The 24,527-nt window shown below is 36.3% G+C and overlaps 3 protein-coding genes across 3 annotated transcripts in view; 1 reads left to right on the forward strand and 2 right to left on the reverse strand.

The window, feature by feature from the left end:
- Nucleotides 1-4,818, reverse strand: part of LOC134655841 (tubulin polyglutamylase TTLL5) — a 55,744-nt gene extending 50,926 nt beyond the window's left edge. Inside the window, exon 1 of the mRNA XM_063511331.1 lies at nucleotides 4,697-4,818. Within this exon, the coding sequence (XP_063367401.1) occupies nucleotides 4,697-4,809 (113 nt within the window). The 5' untranslated portion in view covers nucleotides 4,810-4,818. The remainder of the gene's footprint in view (nucleotides 1-4,696) is intronic.
- A 1,257-nt stretch (nucleotides 4,819-6,075) lies between these two features.
- Nucleotides 6,076-12,228, forward strand: LOC134655831 (phosphatidylglycerophosphatase and protein-tyrosine phosphatase 1). Its single transcript, XM_063511319.1, has 6 exons — nucleotides 6,076-6,199; nucleotides 6,285-6,431; nucleotides 7,394-7,474; nucleotides 10,657-10,760; nucleotides 11,126-11,255; nucleotides 12,079-12,228. Exons 1-6 carry the CDS (start codon nucleotides 6,197-6,199, stop codon nucleotides 12,199-12,201), a joined length of 588 nt encoding a protein of 195 aa, XP_063367389.1. The 5' UTR covers nucleotides 6,076-6,196; the 3' UTR covers nucleotides 12,202-12,228.
- A 5,292-nt stretch (nucleotides 12,229-17,520) lies between these two features.
- Nucleotides 17,521-21,656, reverse strand: LOC134655963 (succinate dehydrogenase [ubiquinone] cytochrome b small subunit, mitochondrial). Its single transcript, XM_063511477.1, has 4 exons — nucleotides 21,545-21,656; nucleotides 20,411-20,550; nucleotides 19,184-19,365; nucleotides 17,521-17,767 (listed from the first exon to the last, which is right to left on the reverse strand). The coding sequence occupies exons 1-4, from the start codon at nucleotides 21,573-21,575 to the stop codon at nucleotides 17,575-17,577; spliced, it is 546 nt and encodes a 181-aa protein (XP_063367547.1). The 5' UTR covers nucleotides 21,576-21,656; the 3' UTR covers nucleotides 17,521-17,574.
- Between the last annotated feature and the right edge of the window lie 2,871 nt (nucleotides 21,657-24,527).

The following is a 24,527-nucleotide window of genomic DNA, read 5'->3' on the forward strand; positions in this document are numbered from 1 at the left end:
GTCGTATCGTATCTCGTCGCATAATAATTGATTGTCCTAATGTAATGTTACGCATAAAACTCTTTTCGCATAATTTTTCTCCAGCTGAAATAGAAAGTATTTTCGAAAATATTTTGCATAGGTTGTGTAGAACAGGGTAGGTTAGGTAAGGTTTCTTTTATAATTTTTCAGAAATATGAATAGTTTCAGCACAATAACAATTATGCGAAATTAGTTTTATGCGTAACATTACATTAGGACAATCAATTATTATGCGACCCAATATGGACCTTGTAGTTACGAATCTAGTATTTAAATGTATACCTATACTGGTAGACTAGACTCATGTCAAGTAAATGTTTTATCAATAGCTGGTATCAGCTTTACAATCGTAGTAAAACGTGAAATACCGTGTGAAACTAGCTCGTACGTCCAATGTGGCTATAAATTATTCTACGGTCCTGAAATAGAACTAATAGTGAAAAATTAATACATTAGGTGCGGTCTGGGTTGGGCTTCTCAAGGTCGTAGCTTGGTTCTCATTTGTCTATCGACTTCCTTCCGTTCTTGAAACGCTTTATCGAAATTTTTTCCGCTTTCAAAAGTCTAATAATTTAATTTCAAGGATTCGTATTTTTGGAATTTTATTAGGAAAACTATGTCACTCAAAGAAAAGGTCTAGCTATATGCAATGGTTTAATTTAGGTACACTACATGAACGTAACCAGCGGTTTTTTTCTCCGACCTTAACGTGTTTGTTTTAATATCAGGTTTTTTTATATACATACATAATATTAAAATTCTAGCTAATACTAAACCCGACATTCAGTACAACTAGTACAAGAGCTAAGGTTTGTTAGACTACTATAAAATAAAATACCATGGATTAGTGTCCACATATTTTCCCCAGATTATAAGAATCTTCTTATTGATAAATGTAATGTAAACAGTATGTTGGCAATGTTGGCATATATACCTACCTACTGAATATCAGATACAATATTTTTTAGAGCCATAAGAGCAAGTCATATAATTATGTCTTTTGCGCGCTTCGTTACTGTACAAATAAATATACACATTACTTATAGTGGTTAAACTAGCTATAATATTTACCTATAATCGTCACAAAACAGTCCCAAATTAAAATAATGCCCGAATGTTATAATAGTGACTAATTACCTAATTATAAATCCTCTCATATCACGCACATAACCTGTGTTTAGTCATTCTGAGTCACGGGCGGGACTGGGACTCGCATGGGCCAATCATGGCGAAGAAAGACTAACTGTGTTGACTATTTTGAATTGAATAATGTCCCCAATGTTTTACTGAATAATTATTTAGTTGTAAATCTTCGCATATCACGCAAATAACCTGTGTTTAGTCACTCTGAGTCACGGGCGGGACTGGGACTCGCATGGGCCAAATATGGCGAAAAAAGACTAACCGTAATTGGAATATTTTGAATTTATAATAAGCGGTCACGGATACCACACCACAGCCTATAGGACGCTTTGTCACGCCTCAAAGGACACATGCGCGTTTCTGATCCTTTAAAAATCTGTAGGCAATTTTTTATTGACAAACCCAACGCTCTGATTTTCTTGAGTAAAACTTAAGTTTTATTTTACAGTGGAACTAAATATATCTCTCTGGTCTATCTTGGCGTGTGATACACGCTTTTCTATAGTCTGTATTAACATGACGGATTTAAAAGGCTACCACTACCACGCTCTAGCGCCTTTAGGTACGTGAAACGATATGTCAACAAAAGTACAGTACCATCCACAGTGTTAAACTATGTAATGTTATGTGTTATATGTAATCCTTACTGCGAAGGCATAATGCAGGCTTTTGCACGGTACACTTCTGTTAGTACGGTCGAGTTCACAAATATCTTTACAAACCAACGTTCCAAAATATATTTACACGACCTTAGGGGCTACCGTGAAAACAGAAATTCTCCAATGAAGGCGTAATTAGAGTGACAAAGAAAAATGCCCGCAATTTGCGAACTTATTGACAGATGCGTGTAAATATTTTTACAGTACATATGGGGCTACTTTTCCGCACTAGTGCGTAAAATAGCACTTTTCGTGCGTATGTCGAAACTTTAAAGTGCCATATGTACTGTAAAACGTTGTTCGATACACGTGCGAATAAGTAATTCGCAACTCGTGTCGATTTAAAACACTCCCTTCGGTCGTGTTTTAATTTATCGCCACTCGTTTCGAATTTCCTCTTTTTCGCACTTGTATCGAAAATAACTATTGGAACGTTGGCTTGTAAAGATGTTTGTGAACTCGACTGTACGTGTACATTTAAGTACGGATGTTTACAATCGGCTCGAGTCTGAATGGAAATGTAAGAAGTGTTGACTTATGGTTTAACAACATTGGGATAAGGTCGTGGAAACTTGACATTTTGACCTTTCTGCTCGTTGTAAGTAATTTTAACTTAAACTGGCAAGAATAAGTCGAGTTTACGTTACTATTCTTGAATAAGGTACAAAGTATAGTCACGAAACTTGAAATTCTTTTTATAGATAGGTATACAACTAGGTATATAATTATTTTCTTGATTATGTACCTACTTATGTGCCGTCGGAAATTTCCAAAACTACGGCATTTTCACATAGAAAAATTTCGGCAACTTCTCATACTTTTGTATGGGGATCGAAATTTTTAGTTTTCAAAATGAAAGTATTCCAACTTTTTTGAAATTATCCGCACATTCACATGTGTAATCTTGGTTTTACTTTATGATACATTTATATTATATACGCTCACAGAATAACAATGTTATTTTTAAATCGATTGACGATAAAGAGATTAAATCTACTAATACAATGTCAATGTAATCTATTATTAATCGAGTAGCTATACTTAGAAAAAATCAATAGGACATATGGATATAAGTAAACTTCATACGTTTTTACCTAGTGTAAGATTACATAGTGTAATCTACATACCATAATTACTGTTAGTACACTTTTTTATATATATTAATTAGTAAGGAAATAAATTAAGTACCTAAGAAACAAAGTATTATTTTATTCAAGGAATTAAATATTAAGTATACCAATTTTAAGTAAATTGTTAACAATGATTATAATTTGCCATAAACAGTAGGTATATTAACAATAAAATAGAAAACTCACTCGAATATTTTTCCCATCGCAAAATTTTCACAACACATTCGACAGCACACAGCGCTACGCCGCTGAGTCACCTCGCGACTGACAGGTTCAAAACACGCGCTACGTTAGAACGAGACGCATTTACACGAGACAGATAAGCCCGTCTCGCTCTGGGAAAACTTTTTCATCGAGATTTATCAATGGCGCGAAAAACCCGAATCGTTAAAAAAACAATTGATTGTCGATGGACGTGCCAGTGTGCCAGTGTTGTGTGAGTATTGTTTATCGATTAGTAGTTTTAAGAAGCTCTTACAGAGTTGACGTTAGTTAAGAATTTGAACTTTCCGTATGTGAATTTAAAGTAGTTTTTGCAATAACGCAAACAGTGAGGTTGCTATGGTAACAAATGTTACTATTAACATTAACAGAGCGTAATTTCAGATACGGTTGACTGACGATAGACGAGTTAGTTACCCCATAGGGTAAATAACACAAAGTGAAAACTTGTATTTGAATGAATATTCAGTATACAAAAAATATTGAATAAACAAGTTATTACAATGAGGAATAATAAACTGATTGACGCCATGATTTTTTCTTATCAAAATACGTATTCTGTATTGCTTACAGTTTCAAGAACCAGTAATTTAAGATGATAGTGGACATAAGGACATTTCTTGGAAAAATAGGTTTTTAATAAAAAAAAATTTTTTTTTTGTAAGTTGTACTATGTTTGTACAACAGATACAGCACGGAAATAAGGTACTTACCTATAACTGCTACTCAAGCCAATTATTAACTCTAACTCTAAGAAACCACCCTAACATGCGTCAATCTAATAAAAATAGAATATACAAATGAGATAGGATCAATGTTTTAATTGTTCACATAGAAATTGAGCAAGTATTTTATCAACAAATATTATAATTGGTTTGGTTTATATATTTTAATTGTAGGGTTTAAATGTGATAATTTATTAATAAATAAAAAAATATTGTTAATATCTAAAGAAATATTTTTAAAAGTATAAGCATGCAATAATAGCCATAAGTATCAATGCATAGTATTTAGCATAATTTCTTAGTATAAAAAAGCTAAAATATAACCTAAATGGAAGCAGCAACAATAGCAACATTCTGCTTAGTGTAACAAATATAACATGCAGTATGGAATTGTGTAAATAAAGTAAATGTTATAATATTATGTGGTAAGTAATGTTCTTGAAATCCAATAAGAATTGACCACAAAGTTACATATTCTTTAAGTTTAAAAAAATATATGTACTCATAAAACATACAAACAATTAAAATAATATTTACAAAACTATTATATTGCTTCAAGTTAATAAATAAGTGGTAAGTAAAGTGAAAAGTTTAATTAGAGTAAATAGAGTATTTTCACTACTATATATTATGTAGTATTATCAGTTATCATTTTACCGAACTGAACCTAATTCTTGCTTTAATCCTACTATTTATAAGTGTACATAATAATAAACATTTTAACAATTTGGATTTCAAAAACATTGTAATATAAAATATTTATAATAAAAGTATTATGTCAAGTACAGAGGACCACCTGGTATGTGGACGGTTGTGGCATTTTGCATGTACCCTAGGTGTGTCCGGGACGGGAGGGGTCTTACTCACTAGCACAGCCTCCTCCACAGGATCCATGGCTCGAGCCAACATGGGGAAAACAAACTATTACTGTTTTATATGGTGATTAATATGTTTCTTTCAAGATTTTTTTCATACGGGCCCTGTATACAGTCTTGCTTGCATTCCTGCAAATAACTGCATTCTGCTAGAGAGAGGTGGCAATATCTAACTATATTTAATTTCACACTACTCATTTAGACATTTATTTATTTTATTTACAACTTGACTTTAAAAGGCTACCTCCAACTTAGACAAAACTGCAAGCAGGAACTATATGGCTTAAATACATGGGTGTTTAAATATTATTCATATATAAATCTTTCAAGGTCCACTGGCCCTTTATGTAATAGAACTTGCTAACTATGTAAACAAACCGCCATACTAGAATTGACACTAAATGTCAAATTACTAGTAACTTTTGTTTACATAGTTCGCAAGTTCTATTGAATGACACTTTAGCTATTAATTATGTGTTTTATTTAATCTGTCTAAATTTATTTCTTTAGATGCACTGGCTACCTAAAGGAACAGCTGGAACCGAAAAGTTAATAGTTAAATATATAAATAATTTGGAATATAGTAAATTAGACAAATAATGGGTATATAGAGTACATAGAGGCAGATAAGAAGATTATAGGGTTTTTTAAAGCCAATTATTTTGCACAAGTAAAATTACGACCATGTCGCAAGCCGCAGTCAGAAGCTAGAAGCGAAAACACATTTACAACCGCATTCTGTTTTGAACAATCACAAATCGATAACATTATGCGGCATTACAGCACATTAAAACATTTTTATTATCTCGTCAAACTAACGCCTAGGTTACTTACAAGTTAAAGACCGATCCCGCTCGAGGTGTCCCGCAGGCGAAGATAATTTATTTTTGCACTAATAATTTCACATTTCTATTTTTTTGGTATAATTTTACTCTATTTTAAAAAGGTATTCAAAAAGATCACTAGAATTTTGACAGCTCCTTTTCAATGTTTCAAATTTAGCACAACGGTACGGCCTTTAGCTGCGCTGCGTTCAACAAAGAGCGTTAAATTCAATTTGAACGCGTCTTAAAACCCAGTATTCACTATCCAGCAATCACCAACATTAAAAGCTGGAGACAAATACTTCCCACAGCTGAGGGGTTATATCTTTAAATATTTTTAATAGAAACCTTCCTCGCGACCTTACTGAAGTATATGCAATGCACGACACGAAAATTGTGGCTAGGTTAGGTCTACGCATGACCAACAAATCAATGTTAATGAATGGCAGATTTTAACTCTTACAATAAGTTGGCAACATTACAAAACGTCACTGTCACTGTCATGTGTACAAACTGACAGCTGATCCGAGCAAGCAGTTTCAAAGGAGGACACACAACAAAATTAATTCAAATCGCCCCACCACGACCGCTTTCACCATGGTACGGCATCTTCATTACCGAGTGGCATGTCTTGGACACCGGTTCATTCCAACCGTTGGTGTTTTAAGTTAACTGTACATTCTAGGGCACAGCTATGTTCGCGAGGGTGACGTTCTATCCAACCTTATTGTATAATGTGATGATGGAGCGGATGACCAGCCGGCGCTGGTATGACCGGATGGATGACACGGTGATCCTTGGCGCCCTGCCTTTCCAGGGGATGACGAAACAGGTACTCATTTGAGGTTATAATCTGAAGTTTTTGCATTGGAAAGTGAAACTTTTTGAAAGGGAATTTAGTTTAATTGAATGAATGGTCAGGGTAGTATGACGTTTGGTTTACTTATTTGCATAGTTTTGCTAACTTTGTTTGTTAATGTATGTCTTAGTTATACTTGAAATATGTACTTAATGTTAGTTTGGTATGGGTATATTAGTTGTAGGCCTTTTATGTCAATAATGTGTTTGTTCAGTGATTAGTAATTGAACCAGTATCATAAACTAATGGCAAACAATTACCAGTTAAAGTGCTGGCTTATTGTATGAACTACAAATGTCAATACCAAGGTTTAGTGTATAAAGAACAAGAGTTTTGTACTTAATACTCCAATTTGTGATACATTGTAAAGTATGTGAATTAGATCAGCGTTTAGAATAGGGGTCACCAGATGGTGGTCCCAATGCGGATCGTCAACCTATTTTATTTTTTGCTTATTTAATAAACTCAAGGAGAAAAGGACAGCTATGGTCATTTTATTTTAAGAACCGGACCCCTGAAAAAACGAATTGATTAGTTTGAACTAAGCTACTTGCTTCAGCTGGCTAACTGGTAATGGGGGGCATTACTGCTATTTCTCATAAGATTAGTTGAAATTGTAACTCTATAAGTGTATAAAGTTAATATAAAAGAAATCAAAAACTATGCCCTATGCACTATTCAAGTGTTCCACAGGCACTAGCTATAACTTTAACCCAAAACCCAACAGGCACCACTTACTACTGGCATAAAGATCTCTCTCTTTCGCTCTCTAAAAAAAAATTTGCAATCCAAAACACAATCTTGAAAATTAATAATTGAACTTTGGCTGAGGGTCAATTTGAATTCAACAACTTGCTATGCTATATTTTTTTGGCTGGATGAGGTATGATGAAATCGAATGTAAATCTTAAAATGTAAATGTGTTTTTTTTTTAGTTGAAGGAGGAGGAAAACTTAAAGGCAGTAGTGTCAATGAATGAGACATATGAATTAAAGATATTTTCAAACGATGCTGAGGTAAGATTCTGACATTTTTGCTAGTCACTACATTACACCTCATAAAACATTCATATGACACTCTCACAATATTCTTTCAACTAAAAAGCTGAAAGAAGAAGTGCGCCCAAATCGCGTCGTCGGATCCTTCTCTCAACCAAATAGCTGAAAGAGAAACATAATACTGCCTTTCTTATGACATAATTTGCTAGTTGGGAAAGCCCCCGGCGGTGCCTGCCTGTTTGTGTGTATGTATATTCGTTTCAAGAATGTTAATTCGGAATTTTCCTAATGCTGTCTGATTTGTCTCCATTTTTTGGATGTTATTTGAAAAATTCCTATATTAATTTAGTTGAAATGCATAATTATATGAGGACTTCCTTTCTCATAATGTCTAACAAAACTCACCAGGTAAATATAATAAAAACATTGCTATTCTCCTTATTTGTTATGACTAACATTAGCTATTATTCATTAGCACATTTACCGCCAACGCTAAATAGGCGTTCATAGGCGCTCTTCGCTACATATGGTTTTTCCCGCATTATTGGCTACGCTCTTAGCGCGTAGCTCGCGCTGGTATTTTGATTGACATGAAGGGCATTTTGTTTAAGATTCTCAATAGGAGCACTTAACTTTTTTAATAATATGTGCACGAGCTTTAAAGTGATGTTAATTATAAGTTTATTATCTTAGGAGCCTCGATATTAGACATGACCAGGCGTGGCTCATTCCGCGATTTCTTCGCGTCGCTACAAGTACATGCGGCCCACACCAATTTTGGTGTCTAGCCATAGTAGTTGCCGCGCACCGAACGGAACGGACGCTTGCTCGCGCTTGCGCTACCTAGCGGCCATATTTGTCGTAATAAACGCGTTTTGTTAGAGAGTGAATCTTCTGTACCTAGTACCTACTATTATTTATTCTGTGACGTGACATGATATCGAACTTCTTTAATTACAGTAATACAGGATTTTAATGATCTATGTATAATTAATTTTGTTACAATAATTCCTGTGGCATGTTCATGTTCTACGTGATCTGGATATTTCCCGCAAGAATTCTACGATGTTAATGAGTAATTTACTGCTTCAATTTCATTGTTTTATTCATAACTTTATACCCATTTATAACATTCATATTCAGCGATATTGCTTTTAAAGCCCCGCAAACGGTTAAGAGTGCTTGTACAATCGACGTCAAAGATATGTTTACACTTTTGCACCTAACTCCTCACTACATAGTATAAAACAAAGTCGCTTCCCGCTGTATGTCTGTCCCTATGTATGATTAGATTTTAAAAACTACGCAAAGAATTTTGATGCGGTTTTTAGGGTTCTGTACCCTAAGGGTAAAAACGGGACCCTATTACTAAGACTCCGCTGTCCGTCCGTCCGTCCGTCTGTCACCAGGCTGTATCTCACGAACCGTGATAGATAAACAGTTGAAATTTTCACAGATGATGTATTTCTGTTGCCGCTATAACAACAAATACTAAAAACAGAATAAAATAAAGATTTAAGTGGGGCTCCCTTACAACAAACGTGAATTTTGTCCGAAGTTAAGCAACGTCGGGCGGGGTCAGTACTTGGATGGGTGACCGTTTTTTTGCTTGTTTTGCTCTATTTTTTGTTGATGGTGCGGAACCCTCCGCGCGCGAGTCCGACTCGCACTTGGCCGGTTTTATTTAAAATATATAGTGTGATTCAAGAGGAAGGTTTATGGTTAATTTGTTAACCCCTGCGAAGCCGGAACTAAGGCGAAAAATGTAAACATATCTTTGACGTCGACTATTTTTTTAGTCTTTAAAATGCGTAGCGGTAAACAACAGAACAGATTTTTCAAATGTAAATAAAGTTCACAGTTCAGAGACAAATGTATATTGTTCCCAATATATTCCTTTTTCTTTATGAATGATCGTTATGTTACGATAAGTGAACATGTACATTATCTGTAGGGTCTTTGTTAGTAAATAGATCGCGTTGGTAGATCCTAATGCGTGCGTGCGAGATGTCATGTTTTATTTATATTAGGTACCTATACTTATAGTATAGTTTTCGACTTCCTCGTTTATTAGAATAATAATAAGAAAAAAAATGTGTACTATATAGAAAACCTATCATCAACGCCATTGTTGATTTTGTTCAAAAGTAGCTGTAAACTTTATTGTTAAGAGAATAAGAGCGAGCGTAGGTAATTTTTAACACCTAATCCTCTTAGGTACTTCTAATGATGATTACTGTACCCAATGTGCACTCGAACATCGAGGGTCTCCAAGTTAAAATAAAAAGCGGCCAAGTGCGAGTCGGACTCGCCCATGAAGGGTTCCGCATTTAGGCGATTTATGACGTATTAAAAAAAAACTACTTGCTACATCTCGTTCAAACCAATTTTCGGTGGAAGTTTACATGGTAATGTACATCATATAGTTTTTTTAGTTTTATCATTCTCTTATTTTAGAAGTTAGGGGGGGGGGGGGGGGGGGACACACATTTTACCACTTTGGAAGTGTCTCTCGCGCAAACTATTCAGTTTGGAAAAAAATGATATTAGAAACCTCAATATCATTTTTGAAGACCTATCCATAGATACCCCACACGTATGGGTTTGATGAAAAAAAAATTTTTGAGTTTCAGTTCGAAGTATGGGGAACCCCAAAAATTTATTGTTTTTTTTGTGTGAAAATCTTAATGCGGTTCACAGAATACATCTACTTACCAAGTTTCAACAGTATAGTTCTTATAGTTTCGGAGAAAAGTGGCTGTGACATACGGACCGACAGACAGACAGACAGACATGACGAATCTATAAGGGTTCCGTTTTTTGCCATTTGGCTACGGAACCCTAAAAAGAACATTGATTTGATTGGGTTTTCAAAAATGGTTGCCATCTTTGAAAACCCAATAAATGTTATTTTTTTTAAATTCTTTGGGATTGATTGTGTAGGTACATATTTTTTGCACGCTTCGTTGTGCAGTATCACTACATAGTATAAAACAAAGTCGCTTCCCGCTGTCTCTCTGTCTGTATGCTTAGATCTTTAAAACTACGCAACGGATTTTAAATATTAGAAGTTTTTTTAAATAGATAGAGTGATTCATAAACCTTGTATAATTTGTTAACTCGGGCGAAGCCGGGGCGGGTCGCTAGTAATAAACAAGAACTGCTCAATTTATCGTTATGTTTATCATTGCTTGTTGCAGAAATGGCGCGAGCACGGCGTAGAGTTCCTTCAGCTAGCGACCACAGACATATTCGAGACCCCCGACCAGGACAAGCTGTACGAAGGAGTTAGGTTCATTAACAGGTGAGCCTTAGTCTGTTTATTTAGATAATTAGGTAAAGTACCTATGTACTTGACTCACCATTGGTAAACCTTATAACTTTGGAATAAGGTCCACAATCATTTAACCTTGTAAATTAATTATCATTTACAAGGCTTGTATAACAAATGCTCTCTTTCACTTCATTTGCCATTTCTTTATTATTACTCAGCAGTAGATAACATCTACGCCATAGCGCAGGGGTCACCAATTTGTTTCTTCAGGGGTCCGGTTTTTAAAATTAAATGACCATCCCGGTCCATTTCTACTTGAGTTTATTACATACGGTACGTAACCTTTACATGTCATTTACATGTACACCTTAAAGTTGTATATATTGTCGTTCCAGGTTTCTGCCAATGGACAGTAAAATAAAGCGGATAACAAGTGAGAACCCGGTGAACAGCGGCACTGTGTACGTGCACTGCAAGGCCGGGCGGACCCGCAGCGCCACGCTAGTCGGCTGCTACCTTATGATGGTAAGTTTATAAATATAACACAGACTTTACTAACTAAACAGAAGTTCGATGGAGAGGCATATAACAATTTTGATTTTTAAACGAATATAGTTATTTGTACAACAAGAGATCAAAGTTTGATATTTCTTCGAGTGCTTATTTTGAGTCCCGTGCAAGCGAAATATTCTATAATAGATTCACGAGCTTTTTTTGCTAACAGTGTGAAAGGGACAGAAATAATAAACCCAAGTATTTCGAACTTTTATTAGACCCCGCATGTTGAAATGACATTTGACTATAAAGGTCACTTGAATGTCATTTTGTCTCACTCAGTGAGCAAAATCGCATTTATCGCACTTTTGGACAGCTTCTGTTATAAAGGGGCTTCCACTTGTATTACAAGTTACAAGCTTTAGAGAAACGGACCCGGTCGAATCACGAAAGCTGACACAAATGGAATGAACGAAACGAATTGTATCTATCATTCTGTGACAGCCATTCACAATTTTTTTGGTTAATCTGATACACACAGATATTTCCATTCACTCATTCATTCCATTCGTGAATCGACCTGTATTTAATTGTATAAGATACTAGCAACCCGGCGGCTTCGAACGGGTTAACAAATGATACACAAACCTTCCTCGAGAATCACTCTATCGATAGGTGAAAACTGCATGGAAATACGTTTAGTAGATTTGAGTTTATCGCGAACATACAAACAGACAGACGCGGCGGGGGACTTTGTTTTATAAGGTGTAGTGATACTGATTTGCGGCACAGTTTTCGACCATAACGTTCAATGGATTTTTCATAAATGTTAATAAGGTGTTTATTTTTTTAGAAAAACGGCTGGTCTCCGGCGGAGGCAGTAGAGCACATGCGTAATCGGCGGCCACATATATTGCTGCACACTAAACAGTGGGAGGCGCTGCAGATATTCCACAGGAACCATGTACAGGCATAGTAGCTAGCAACATAGACAAGAAATATACTAGAGGGGTCTCTAAATTCGCGAATTAGATCCGCAAGAGCCAAATTTTATCCTCGTGCAATGTACCTTTAGATTAGGGTTGCCAGATGGTCGGGATTTGGCGGGATTCCCCCGATTTTTAGCATGTGTTCCCGATTCCCGACCAAGTGAAAATTGTCCCGAAAAACGGTTTCACGTTATAAAACAATAATTTCAAGTTCCGAACTGTCGTCGAGCGAGCGAGCGACCCGCGTCGAACCGTAATGGGAAGAGCAGCTGACGTAGTGCCAATAATGTAAAATATCGTTGTTATTAATACAATTACTTTAATTTGAATGGTTTTTTTTCCGACTTAAGTCCCAAAATCCCGAAAAATTGATATTTTTTCCCGATAATAGCGCCTTTCGATCTGGCAACCCTACAGTTTAGATGTACACTCGGTTTCGATGGAATGTCAACCTTAATTAATAACGAAGTAGGTAGCATTTCATTTGTCAAGTAACATTTTCGAACAAATGAAATTCAACCCAACTGAAAATACAACAAGGTTCCAACTTCCTTGGCTACAATTTTGTATGGTTCGCGCACAGGGGTATCTGAGTCTAAAAGCTGGCCTCGGGCGGCACGAGGTTAAATACCTAATTCGAAAAGGATCAAAAAGGTTGGAGACCCCTGTTCTAGACGCTCGGAGTCATAGACTAATACAAGATGTTTTAATAATGATCCTGACACTTGTTTTAATATAAGGGTTAATCAACTTTTTCTTGTCACACGTTGCTATGGTTACGGTCGCCTGAGTCACTCTTCAAGTTCTAGGTTTTTCGTATTTTAAATGAACCAAACTTGCATTTTATGGTAGTTACTTTCCATAATGGGACATCTACTGAGCATGTTAGTAGAACATGGTACAGCAGTTCTTCTAACAATCTATGCTACTATTGTCTCCTCGCTGATGGGACAGAATAACAAACAAGAAATAGTTGATTGACCCATAATGTTGTTTCCTACATCACAAGGCCAATCAGATGTTAATATTCTCTTTGAGCATCTAGTATATTCCTGCAGACTAAGCGATATAGGTATAGATAGGAAATGTTTTTAATTTAATAAACGAACGATAAGATGCGTTTGTGTGTGTTTTGGTAATTTATGGTTACCGCACCGTAGAGGCTATGTGTAATTACATAAAATTATCATTCATTCAATTCGCCTCATAAATTTACTTAGGTACGATGATATTTCATATGAGTATATAAAATTAAGTCTTAAGTCTATATAAAATTGTTGGATAAATTTTCAATTACTGTCAGATATGTTTTTCGAATAAGGGGCTAGAGGGGGGGGGGGTCTGGACATCGGATGATGGTAGGATGACGTAGGAGGAAACGGGGTCATTTGAAGCATGATTATTGGATGATTTTAGGGGGGGGGGGGGTCAAAAATAGATGACGTAATTTATGAACAGCCCCTAAGTGCATTTGTGGTTCGTAGTATACCGAGTATGCGACAACCTTACGTAGCTAATTATTAATTTATAACGTAAAAAAGTATGTATGTAATAAAATAATTGTATTTCGACTACCTCCTCCAAATATGTGAAAATAAAATATGCTGAGTATTTTTACATAATACCTATGAATCATATGATCCTTTGATATTTATATCTGCAGTATTTATATGAATATGTTCACAGGTAGGTATTAGTTTGTATATTTCGCGAATTGTATATGCAGTACACAGAAATTAAAACAAAAAATGCTATTGGCTACGGTACTAATAGATCTAAATTATTTATGTATTTGTGTTTTAAAGAATTTGAAGCTATGTATTTTAATTCTAAACGCATAGCTTAATGTTTTTAATCAATGACGAATAAAGAACAATGCATTACATGTGCTCAAACTATTTTTGTAAATATAGTCACTTATTTTAAGAGCTTAAATTTATAGTTACCTGCGGTATGATAAAACTAATTTGCAAATTGAAGCATAATATTTATATGAAATATATGAATGTTATTTAAATAAGTCATTACTTATTTAAATAACTTATTTTTAATAATTTTTTTGTTTTTTTAATATAGCCCTGTAAGATCTTATGTTTCGTGATTGATTTTATTTTTGACCGCTTCCGAATTTCCGATAATAATACATGGTAGGAGTTCGTAAGTTTTATTATCAGCGGTCAGTACCTATTTGGGGTAAACCTTTTGATTGGCACCCAAGTAACAAAAATGGCCGGCTGCCAACTTTGATGAAATAAAAGTACGATTTAAAAAAACCGTCTACAGGCACTTTTACCCTACAGCAATCATGGTTAATTTAATATTTATGGTAAGGTATCAATGAAAAACTGAATAAAAGGTACTTCCTTTATTAAACTATAATAAATTAATCACATCAAAACCCACCGATACTTCACAGCACAATCGTGACTACGCTAAACCGAATTAATACTTTCAAAAAGTAAAGAGTTGTGCTACGCATTAAGTACCTGGTATTGTCTCGAATGAGCACGTTCATTTATTACATAAGCATAAAATATTCAAACTGATACTCGAAAAACTTTTGCTTTTAATTCACATGACAATATATTTTACGATTCATTCAAGAATCTTGTGCCAGTAAGATCTTACGTAATAAATGAACGGCCCCCAAGCCAGATGTCTGATTCGAGGCAAGCATGCAAATATACAAATAGTCCATATGGTAAAAAAATAATTTCAATTTAAATACATCAGCCCATAAAAAAAATCTCATTAAAATTTCGAATTTGTCACTAAATAAATTAGGTACAGCCATGGGTAACTTTAAAAATGGTAAAAGATAATAAAGGCAATAAATAATACATTCTCGAGTCAAATATCTGGCAACATTTTCATAATATCCTAGTTATCGGTAAAATTTGCCGCTACACACTTGGTTCAGTGCCCTTCAAAATGCTGTTGTCTCAATTCACAAAAAAGAATTGAGTCAACTATTGTTATTATTTACGAATTGGACTTTATAGTAGCAAATATTACTTATAACTTAAACGTCGATTGTGCAAATCGCAAGCGCCAGTACAAACTAAAAAAACAACGGGTTGCACTCAGGGAGTGCCGACAGAAGTGAAAAGTCAATCACTATTGCAAAATGTCTGCAGCACTAAGTATAATTGAGGTTAACGCCATCTAGCGTTATTTCGTCGCATTCCGTCGCGTTACTTGAAACCCCTAAGCACATCACTGTTAGTACTCGAGTTATATTAATACCAGTTAGATCGAAGCTCACTAGATGGCATTAAAAAAAATATCTGTTAACACGTTCACTGTCAAGAAAATGTATGTGTGTTCATTTTGTATTGGAAATGGGACGCCCGGCACTGAAAGTGTTAATAGTTTCATGTTCATAGACTGGTCCAAGCGATTTGCAAATAAGTCTTAACCCTTTCCATATGCATGTGGGTTTTTATAGTAATCTTTAGTGTTAGGAACATTCCACGTGTTTGTTCTGTACCTTATTAGCATTGTAATTAATTGACGACGCTGTTTGTAAGCATTTTTTTAAATTTTATTTGGAATAGAAGAAATACTTTTTCACCTCAGCAGCTCGAACAAGGGTACTTTGCTACTTAAAAACAGTGAGCAAAATCGCATTTTGCTCACTGTTTTTAAGTAGCAAAGTGGTGGGAGTGGGACAAAATGAGCAAAATACGATTTTGCTCACTCAGTGAGCAAAATGCGATTTTGCTCACTGTTTTTAAGTAGCAAAGTACTCTTGTTCGAGCTGCTGAGGTAAAATTTAATTGTTGGTATATCTTAAGAAAACATGAGTGAATAGAGGTAAGTGATGAAGAAGGAATACATTTTTCGGGTTCTCTAATATGTTCTCACTGCTGAGGTGAAAAATGTTGTGTACTACACGAGATCAAAGTTATTTACATCTCGTGCGCTTTTGAGTCCCTTACTACGCTCAAGATTCTAAATTAGATTCACTCGCTACGCTCGTGAATCTATTATAGAATCTTTCGCTTGCACGGGACTCAAAATAAGCACTCGAAGAAATATCAAACTTTGATCTCTTGTTGTACAAATAACTATTCTTCATTAAGCATGGCATTCTAAATCAGGCACTTTTTGCGGCAAAAAATTAAGTAAATAGAGAGTAGTAATCTACTTGAGATTATTTTATTATTAGGTAATGCCCACAGACAAGACATCCTCTAGACTGAACGCTACCCCCTCCGCCACTTATACGGTAGTTTTATTCTATCTTCGAGTCAATCCCGTGCCGTGATTGGTCCGTGTCTTTGAACGGACCAATCACGGCACGGGATTCGCTCACCTCGTCCCCCCCGCACCCCAGTATTTTTGGCAGCATCGGTTTCATGAAATAATTGCTCTAAACTCAGTAGTAGTAAACTCTAGAGGATTCCTAGTCTATGGGTAATGCCACATTAAGTTCCCGATAAATATCTTCTTAGAATAAATTTAAAAATGGAAAAATTACTGTCTTGTTAAGAAGTGTAACGCTCTTACGGTAGATGTCGCTAGGGTTCCCTAGACGAATAAAATTAAATATGGTGGAAAGATTTGATATGGATGAGGTCTTGGTGGCTCAGATGGCAGAGCGCTGGAGTATCGATCCAGAGGCCGTGAGTTAAAGTCTCACCCAAGACTAGGGTTGCCAACCGTACTATATTATATAGTATTGTACTATATTTTGGCTCTCTGTACTATATACTTTTGGAAAAATATATAGTACGCTATAATACTATATTTCCGATTAAACGTATGTTACACTTATGTTTAGTATTTTATCTAAAAGTACCATATTTTTTTGAAATGTACTATATTTTTGATGCCCTATTCTGGAAAATACTATATTCTACCAAAAAATAGTTGGCAACCCTACCCAAGACAGTAATTTTTCAACTTTTAAATTTATTCTATGCTTAATAGCATCGGTCGAAGACGTTACTGCTTGTTAAACATTAAAATATCTTGCTTACTTCTGCGGAGTTCCTTCTAATGCTAAAAATATATCTAAAACGGTAAAAAAAAAACCGGTTGCACTCCGGGACCGACCGTAGTGAAAACTCAATGACATCTTACGTCTTACGGTCACGTGATCGTCTCACGCTGTCTCGAGTTTAACATTTTTACCTCACCTCAAAAAGTGCGCCGCTAAAGAAGTTTTAACTTCAAAAATGTACAGGACAAGATAGGAAATTCCGTAGAACGCTCGATGGAGCGCCCTAACAAGACACGTGTGCTAGTAACTAGTATAGGAGTTCCATACTACGGTAATTCTGGGGCGCTCCAGGGGTTAAGATACCTACATTTCTTCATACATGCATATAAAAAGGGCAGTTTTCACTCAAAACCTACGCCTGCTTAGCCTTAACCCCCCAGAACTGTTTGACGGCGTTAGCGAGGCCCACGTCATGGCTGATGAGGTAGAAAAGGCCGCCTAGGGTCGCGATGGAGACCAGGTACACGAGGCCGATTGCCAGCTTCGGGATGAAGGGGCCGAAAATGCTGGCGCGGACGTAGTCAACAGCTATGGCTTCGAGACCCCTGGAATGGGCATCGTAAGTTATGTTTAATAGTATTTTGTGCAACATTTTAAATAAATTTCAAAATTATCCAGATAATTATAGTCTTTGATAGTTATCGCGATAATTATCCGATAAATATCGGATAATTATCCCAGGTATGGATGGTGGATATATATATATTTTCACTGAAAAAAAGAAATATATATATATCGCATTTTATAAATTTTAGGTTATTATCAAATTGATAATTATCAGGCACAAAATCACAATCATTGATAATTATCCTTTCGCACCCTGTCATCATAAGTTATATTTAATAGTATTTTGTGCATCATTTTAAATAAAATCCAAGTAGGTAAATATTTCTTTGTAGGTCTTTGCCTAGCAGTCAGAAAAAAAAATCAAAAGGCCCTAGTTGGCTTAGCACAGGAGCAATTAGTCCCTTTCTAATTAATACTGTCAGAAAAAGACGGATAGTCGTACTGTCGAGGCGTTAAGCTAGGCACACTGGACTAACACACCCCCGATTTAAATTAATAATAAATTGATAACCTGAGGGCCCTGAGGCGGTCCACTCGGCGCTCCCGTATTTTTCATATTCTTCCAGATCTTCCAGAACGCCCGAGAGATGCCGATATCATTGAAGTTGACGTAAAACAACCCTCCAAGCGTCAAGGCAGTCAGGAAGTAGACTATGGCCATGGCGATCTTGGGGATCACCTCGCCGAAGAGGATCACGCGGATGTATTCCACCACCATGGCTTCTAGGCCCCTGGGAGGGGGGGGGGGGACAGGATTAGGTGGATATTGGGACGTGGATATAATCATATAAGGAATGCAGTTGGGGTTGTAGTGGGAGCAGGCCATAAGTTTGGAGACTCCTGCTGCCAGGGTTCGAAATTATCCAGATAATTATAGGCTTTGATAATTATCGTGATAATTATCCCAGGTGTGGATGGTGCTATATTCAATTTCTTTGAATTCCTTGATAGTAAAAAATAATTGTGGCGTTTTCTGCTATTTTTTATCAATTTTATTAGGTTATTATCAAATCGATAATTATAAACTGAAATAGATGTCATATATTAAAGAAAAAGTGACGAAACCCTCTAGTGGCCTTCACCACTGGAAAGCTTCGTCACTTTTTCTTTAATATACGACATCTGTTTCAGTTTATAATTTATATATAGTAGTGTGATTAATTAAAAAACACAAATCAAAATATTTAATAAAATAATTTGATTTGTTCCCAAAGTTGTGAAAATTGTGTAATCGATAATTATCAAGCATAAATATCACGATAATTATCAAGACAACTTTCATTGATAATTATCCTTTCGAACCCTGCCTGCTGCCTCAATTAAACGGTGTCTGTTGCTATGTTAGGTACCTATTATCATCCTCAACGTTGACCCAAAACTTGCTATACACTTACCAGAAGCTGTGTGCAGTGATGAGTATGGCCAGTACCGAGTCAAACACTTTGTTGGGCATCAGCAGCGCCAAGGGGATGAGCGGCACCATGGCGGCCGTGACTGCCTTCTCGATGACCCAGAGCTTGGAGTGGTCGTGGGCGTGCTCGGCCAGCGCGGGCGCCGTCGTGCGGAACGAGCGCACCTGAGACAATCGAGTTTTATTATTATTATTATTTATAAAGCAGGCAGGCAGTTGAAATAACTGATAATGCCTGTCTCCAGAGTCATCAACAGAGTTTTCCGTGCTGAGTAGAATTTGCGTTGTGCTTATCTAATTTGTTCTTGAACTCATTGACACTTTGGGCCGATACTACGTCTTCTGGGAGTTTGTTCCAAGCTTTGACCACTCTGTTGCTAAAGAAGTGTCTATGAGGATTATTGTAGGACCTGCGAGACACCAGCTTATACTGATGACCTCTCAGACGGTTTTAGGTTAGAATTTACACTGTTGCGAGTAATACCAATATAATTGTACGGTTTAATTCACGAGTTTTAGCCGCTCGTGCGACATGTTGCGAAGAGCCTACATTTTCAAGTGGTGATGATTATTCATTTTTTGAAACATCCGGCGTGAGTGTCTAAAGGTAGGTACGTCAGTTAATACATTCACTGAGCGCACACAGGAACCCACCTGGTGGGCGCTCGTGAACTTTGCTCAGATGCCGGACAACCCGCTGGGCGGGTTTTTTTTATACGCAGCTATAGACCGGTTTCTGGGGTAGTGCGTGCGCTGTTTTTTGTCTAGTATTTAATGTGTTAAGTGCCTGCATGTGCACAACGAATGCGTGTGCATAGAAGTACACGTGCGCGTTGTAATTTATTTATTTTATTTTATTTATAGTATAATGTAATATACAGATCCTTATAAGTAAGAGGCGGCACACCGCTTGCATGACGTGTGCGTGTACGAATCAAACATTTGGCTCTGGCCGTAAACCATCAAATTCATTGCATTCTTGTTTCTGGATTTAATTTAATTTAATTTTGTTGGTGGCGGACAAAAACTTATATCACCAATGACTAGTTTCAAAGAGCCACCAATATTCATTTGGTAAACTGGGTCTGACAAAATTATCCTTTTTAGACCCAATGGCCATAACACTCCTTAGATAAATTACAGACCAAAACTTGGCTTAATGGCTTTGTAACCCCTTTATTAGCATGAAAGATGTACAGGATATACTCACAGCATTAAGAATAGGCGTGCTATTGCTCTGGTTAAGAGCTAAGCTCTTGAGAGGCACGGAGGCGGCGGCGGCGCGCTGCGCAAACGCAGGCTGAGTTGCTAGCCGCATTACTTGCTGGCTGAATATGCGGCTTGTGCATGCTGGAACAATTAATTTTACATGAGTAACACTTGTGGCAGTAGCACGGTCGCATTTTTATCGCTTGTCACTATGCCTGTCACGTTCTAACAAGTCTGTAACTGCAAAAGTGACGGGCATTGTGACAGGGGATAAAAATGGAACCATGCTGCGCCTCGTACTAGATTAAACTTTTCATATCACGGGTGAAGCAAGCATATGGCCTGTCTGAAAATTAAGCACCGACTTTGCAGTGTCTAAGCGTGGAATCACCCTTATTTTCATAATAATTGGATATTAATGGTACACCGACACTATTTCACTTCAAAGTCTGGTCAGTGTGAGCTTGGTCCACAGACCGCATGTAATTTCTGGACTTTTCCAGATAAGTACAGGCTTTTATTCTTCCTCATAGTTACTTTCCAATGAACTAAAGTGTTATTTAATACCATAATTCTATTATTGTGGTATTTGTTTGATAGTGGTAGGCAATTTAGGTCAAGACATAGCATTGAACTTAATTAAAACTTGTTATTTAGCTAAATAGTTATTATGAGGAAAGTAATGTCTGAATCTGAGTATGATTATGAGTGACAAATTACTAAAATAATGACTCTCTTATTACAAATTTATGTAACTTTAGGGATTACCCAAACAATTACTAATTAATAGTAACCATTAAAAAATATTTACATATGGTAATTATGACGTCAGTAGACATTGATATAGAAGATTATACATATTAAATTTATGTTAGTAAACATTTGAAAATTACCACCACTGTAATAAATAATCAAAAACAAGATATTGCTATGAAATAATTCTAACCTAAAATGTAATAAATAGTTTTGATCACAGATGAATGTCGAGATCGTAATTGTTGCATAATAACTATAAATTAGTTTAATACCTTAGAATTTCACTAATGACATTAATAATTGTGCATTCTAAATGCATCTAGAAAAACAAAACATCTGTTATGTAATAGTAAATACACAAGTGATAGAAAAATATTACCTGAATTGCGAAGAAACATGGACAAAGCCATCTTTAATTTAAATGTAAAAACAAAAAAGCCACAAAACACTTATATATTAGATGGAATTAAAAATAATTCCACGACTCCCTTTTTTTTTTTTTTTTTTTTGTTAGAATGGCTTTTGCTGCCAGGGCACTTTGCCAATGTCAAGTTTAGTTATAATATAAGGGCAAACTGAGGAGTGCACCTAATATGATTTAGCCCAGAATTTTGAATTTAGAGAATTATACACTTATAAAAATAGTTTTAATAATATAACATTAGCAATAAACACATATAGCTGAACATACATAAGAAATATTTATAGACTTATATTATTTTTATCAATAAAATATGCCAACAGTTTTAATACATTGGGTTCAGAACTAGCCAGAAGAGATTTGACATTACAGGGGAGGCAGACTTTGAATTTTATCAAGAGATCGTATAAGGAAAGACGGTTCAACGGACATTCGAAAAATATATGTTCAATTGTACCTACACCATACCCACATTGGCATTCCGGGCTACCTTTTACATTAATCCTAAATAGAAACTCCGGAGAGCACACATGACCCATTCTAAGGCGAATCAGAACACTTGTTACTTTTTTTTTGAACCTATGTTTATAAAACCAAGGTTTGCGATAAATATTTTTTTGAATTTGAAAGAATTGTAATTTGTTATTAGAAACCCAAAGATCCGACCAAACAGAAAGTAGCTTTGATGATGAAACTACGTCCAAGTCCTTACTGAAGCATTTAAAAAAGGACCTACTACCATTTGTAGCCGCCTCTTTGGCAGCTTCATCTGCTTTTTCGTTACCGTGGATTCCTTTGTGGCTTGGAATCCATGATAACTGTACTTCTAAATTTAACAAGTGGCAAGAAAAAAGAGCTTCTTTAATTAGGCAAATTATAGGGGCTTTTGAGCAATTTTTGATAGAATTACAGGTAATGGCCTGGATCGAGCTTAAACTATCAGAAAAGATTACCGATTTGGGCACCTTGAGTTCTATTATATATTTAACTGCTTTCAAAATGGCTACGCATTCTCCGGTGAAGATAGAGCAAACTGAGGGAAGTTGAAATTTGCGGGTTGTCATCAAATTATCATGAATGAAGGCACATCCAACTAAACTATTGTTAGATTTTGAAGCATCCGAGAAGAGTAAATCCCATTCCTGCCACTTAGTTCTTACTGAAGACAGGAATCTGTCATTGACGTCAGTCGAACTACGGTTGACGCCAATGTTCACTGATTTCTGCTGGAACGTGAGGGCCTCGAAAGGAACTGTATAAATGGGGATCTTAGAGAATTTAGTTAAGGGAACCTCAATATTATTTAATCTAACTAGACTGGTAACAAGATTTGGTTTTGGTCTTCTCAGCCATAACCGATTCACATCAACATGGGATTGTAATATTTGAAGCTTTGGGAAGATAGGGTGGTTTTCTAATTGAGCAACACGGAATAAATATCTATCAGCTAGATACTGACGACGAATCTTTAAGGGGGGATCAGCGCATTCTACTTGAAGCGCTCTAATGGGGGAAGATCTCATGGCACCGGTAACTATTCTGAGGGCTTTAGATTGGATCCTATCTAGTTTCTTAAGATCTTTTTTGCGACACGGCTCAATTATAATAGAACCGAAATCGAGAAGAGACCTGACTAAGGCGTTATATAATAATTTCTGAGAATATGGGTGGGCTCCCCACCAGGAGCCAGATAGGGCCCGGATTATATTTAAATTTTTTTCACACTTTCCAATTGAACTTTTAATATGTTCGATCCATGATAATTTGGAATCAAAGATAACACCGAGAAATTTTACATTACTATGGACTGGGATGATTTGAGAACGAAAAAACACATTAATAGGAGGGCAATTTCGGCCTCTGAAAAAGACTAGAGCTGAGCTCTTAGAAGGAGACAAGTCTAAACCATGGGCCTCTAGCCAAAGACCCAGAGAGGCGAGAGAATTGTTTATGTAATGGGTCGCATCAACGACGTTCCTATGAGCCGAATATATTGCAATGTCATCCGCATACTGGAGGATATTGCAATGCTGATTGATGGACTGATCTAAGTCAGAGGTATATATACTGTAAAGTAATGGACTTAAAACCGAGCCCTGTGGAAGACCTCTCCAAACAAGTTTTGAATTGTCATGCATGTTAATTACTCTTAATGAAATTTTCCTGCCTGATAAGAGATTATTAATGAAAAGAACAACTTTCTCCGGAATTCTCATGGAACGCAGTTTCCTGCAGAGTACCGGGAGAAGAACATTGTCATAGGCAGAGGATATGTCAAGGAAAGCAGCAACAACGGCTTGTTTTTGAGAAAAAGCTATTCTGACATCTGTTGATAATAGAGCATGGCTATCAGTAACACTTCTTCCTTTTCTAAAACCAAATTGGGTCTCCGAGAGAAGCCCCGAGCTCTCAACATACCATTCCAATCTGTTTTTAAGCATATGCTCAACTATCTTGCATAGAACCGAGGAGAGAGCAATGGGACGATAAGAGCTGAAGTTCTCAGGATCTTTTCCCGGTTTCAGGATAGGAAGAATGATTTGAAGCTTCCACAATTCAGGGACATCACCTGACTCAAAAGTTTTATTAATTAAATCCAAGTAGAAATTAAGGCACGCTGGGCCAGCCTTTTTCAAGAAAGAGTAAACAATACCATCAGAGCCTGGGGATGAGTCAGTTACTGCAGCAAGAGCCGTTTTGAGTTCATCTAAACTAAAATCCTTATCCAATAAATTGTCCGATTTGTTAAAAGAGTAAGTAGCTGGAATATCGAGCTCATTAGGAGCAGTAGGAGGAGCTAGTTTATTTAAAAAATCATTTGTCCAGTTGAGAGACGATCCAGAGGCTGTTACAGGAGCAATGCCTCTGCGAAATCTTCGTATATTCCTCCATACTGTCGTAGAGGGAGTGGAGGGGGAAATAGATTCGCAAAACGAGTTCC

Source organism: Cydia amplana, chromosome 17 (genome assembly GCF_948474715.1).
Source record: "Cydia amplana chromosome 17, ilCydAmpl1.1, whole genome shotgun sequence".
Classification (NCBI taxonomy): Eukaryota; Metazoa; Arthropoda; class Insecta; order Lepidoptera; family Tortricidae; genus Cydia; species Cydia amplana.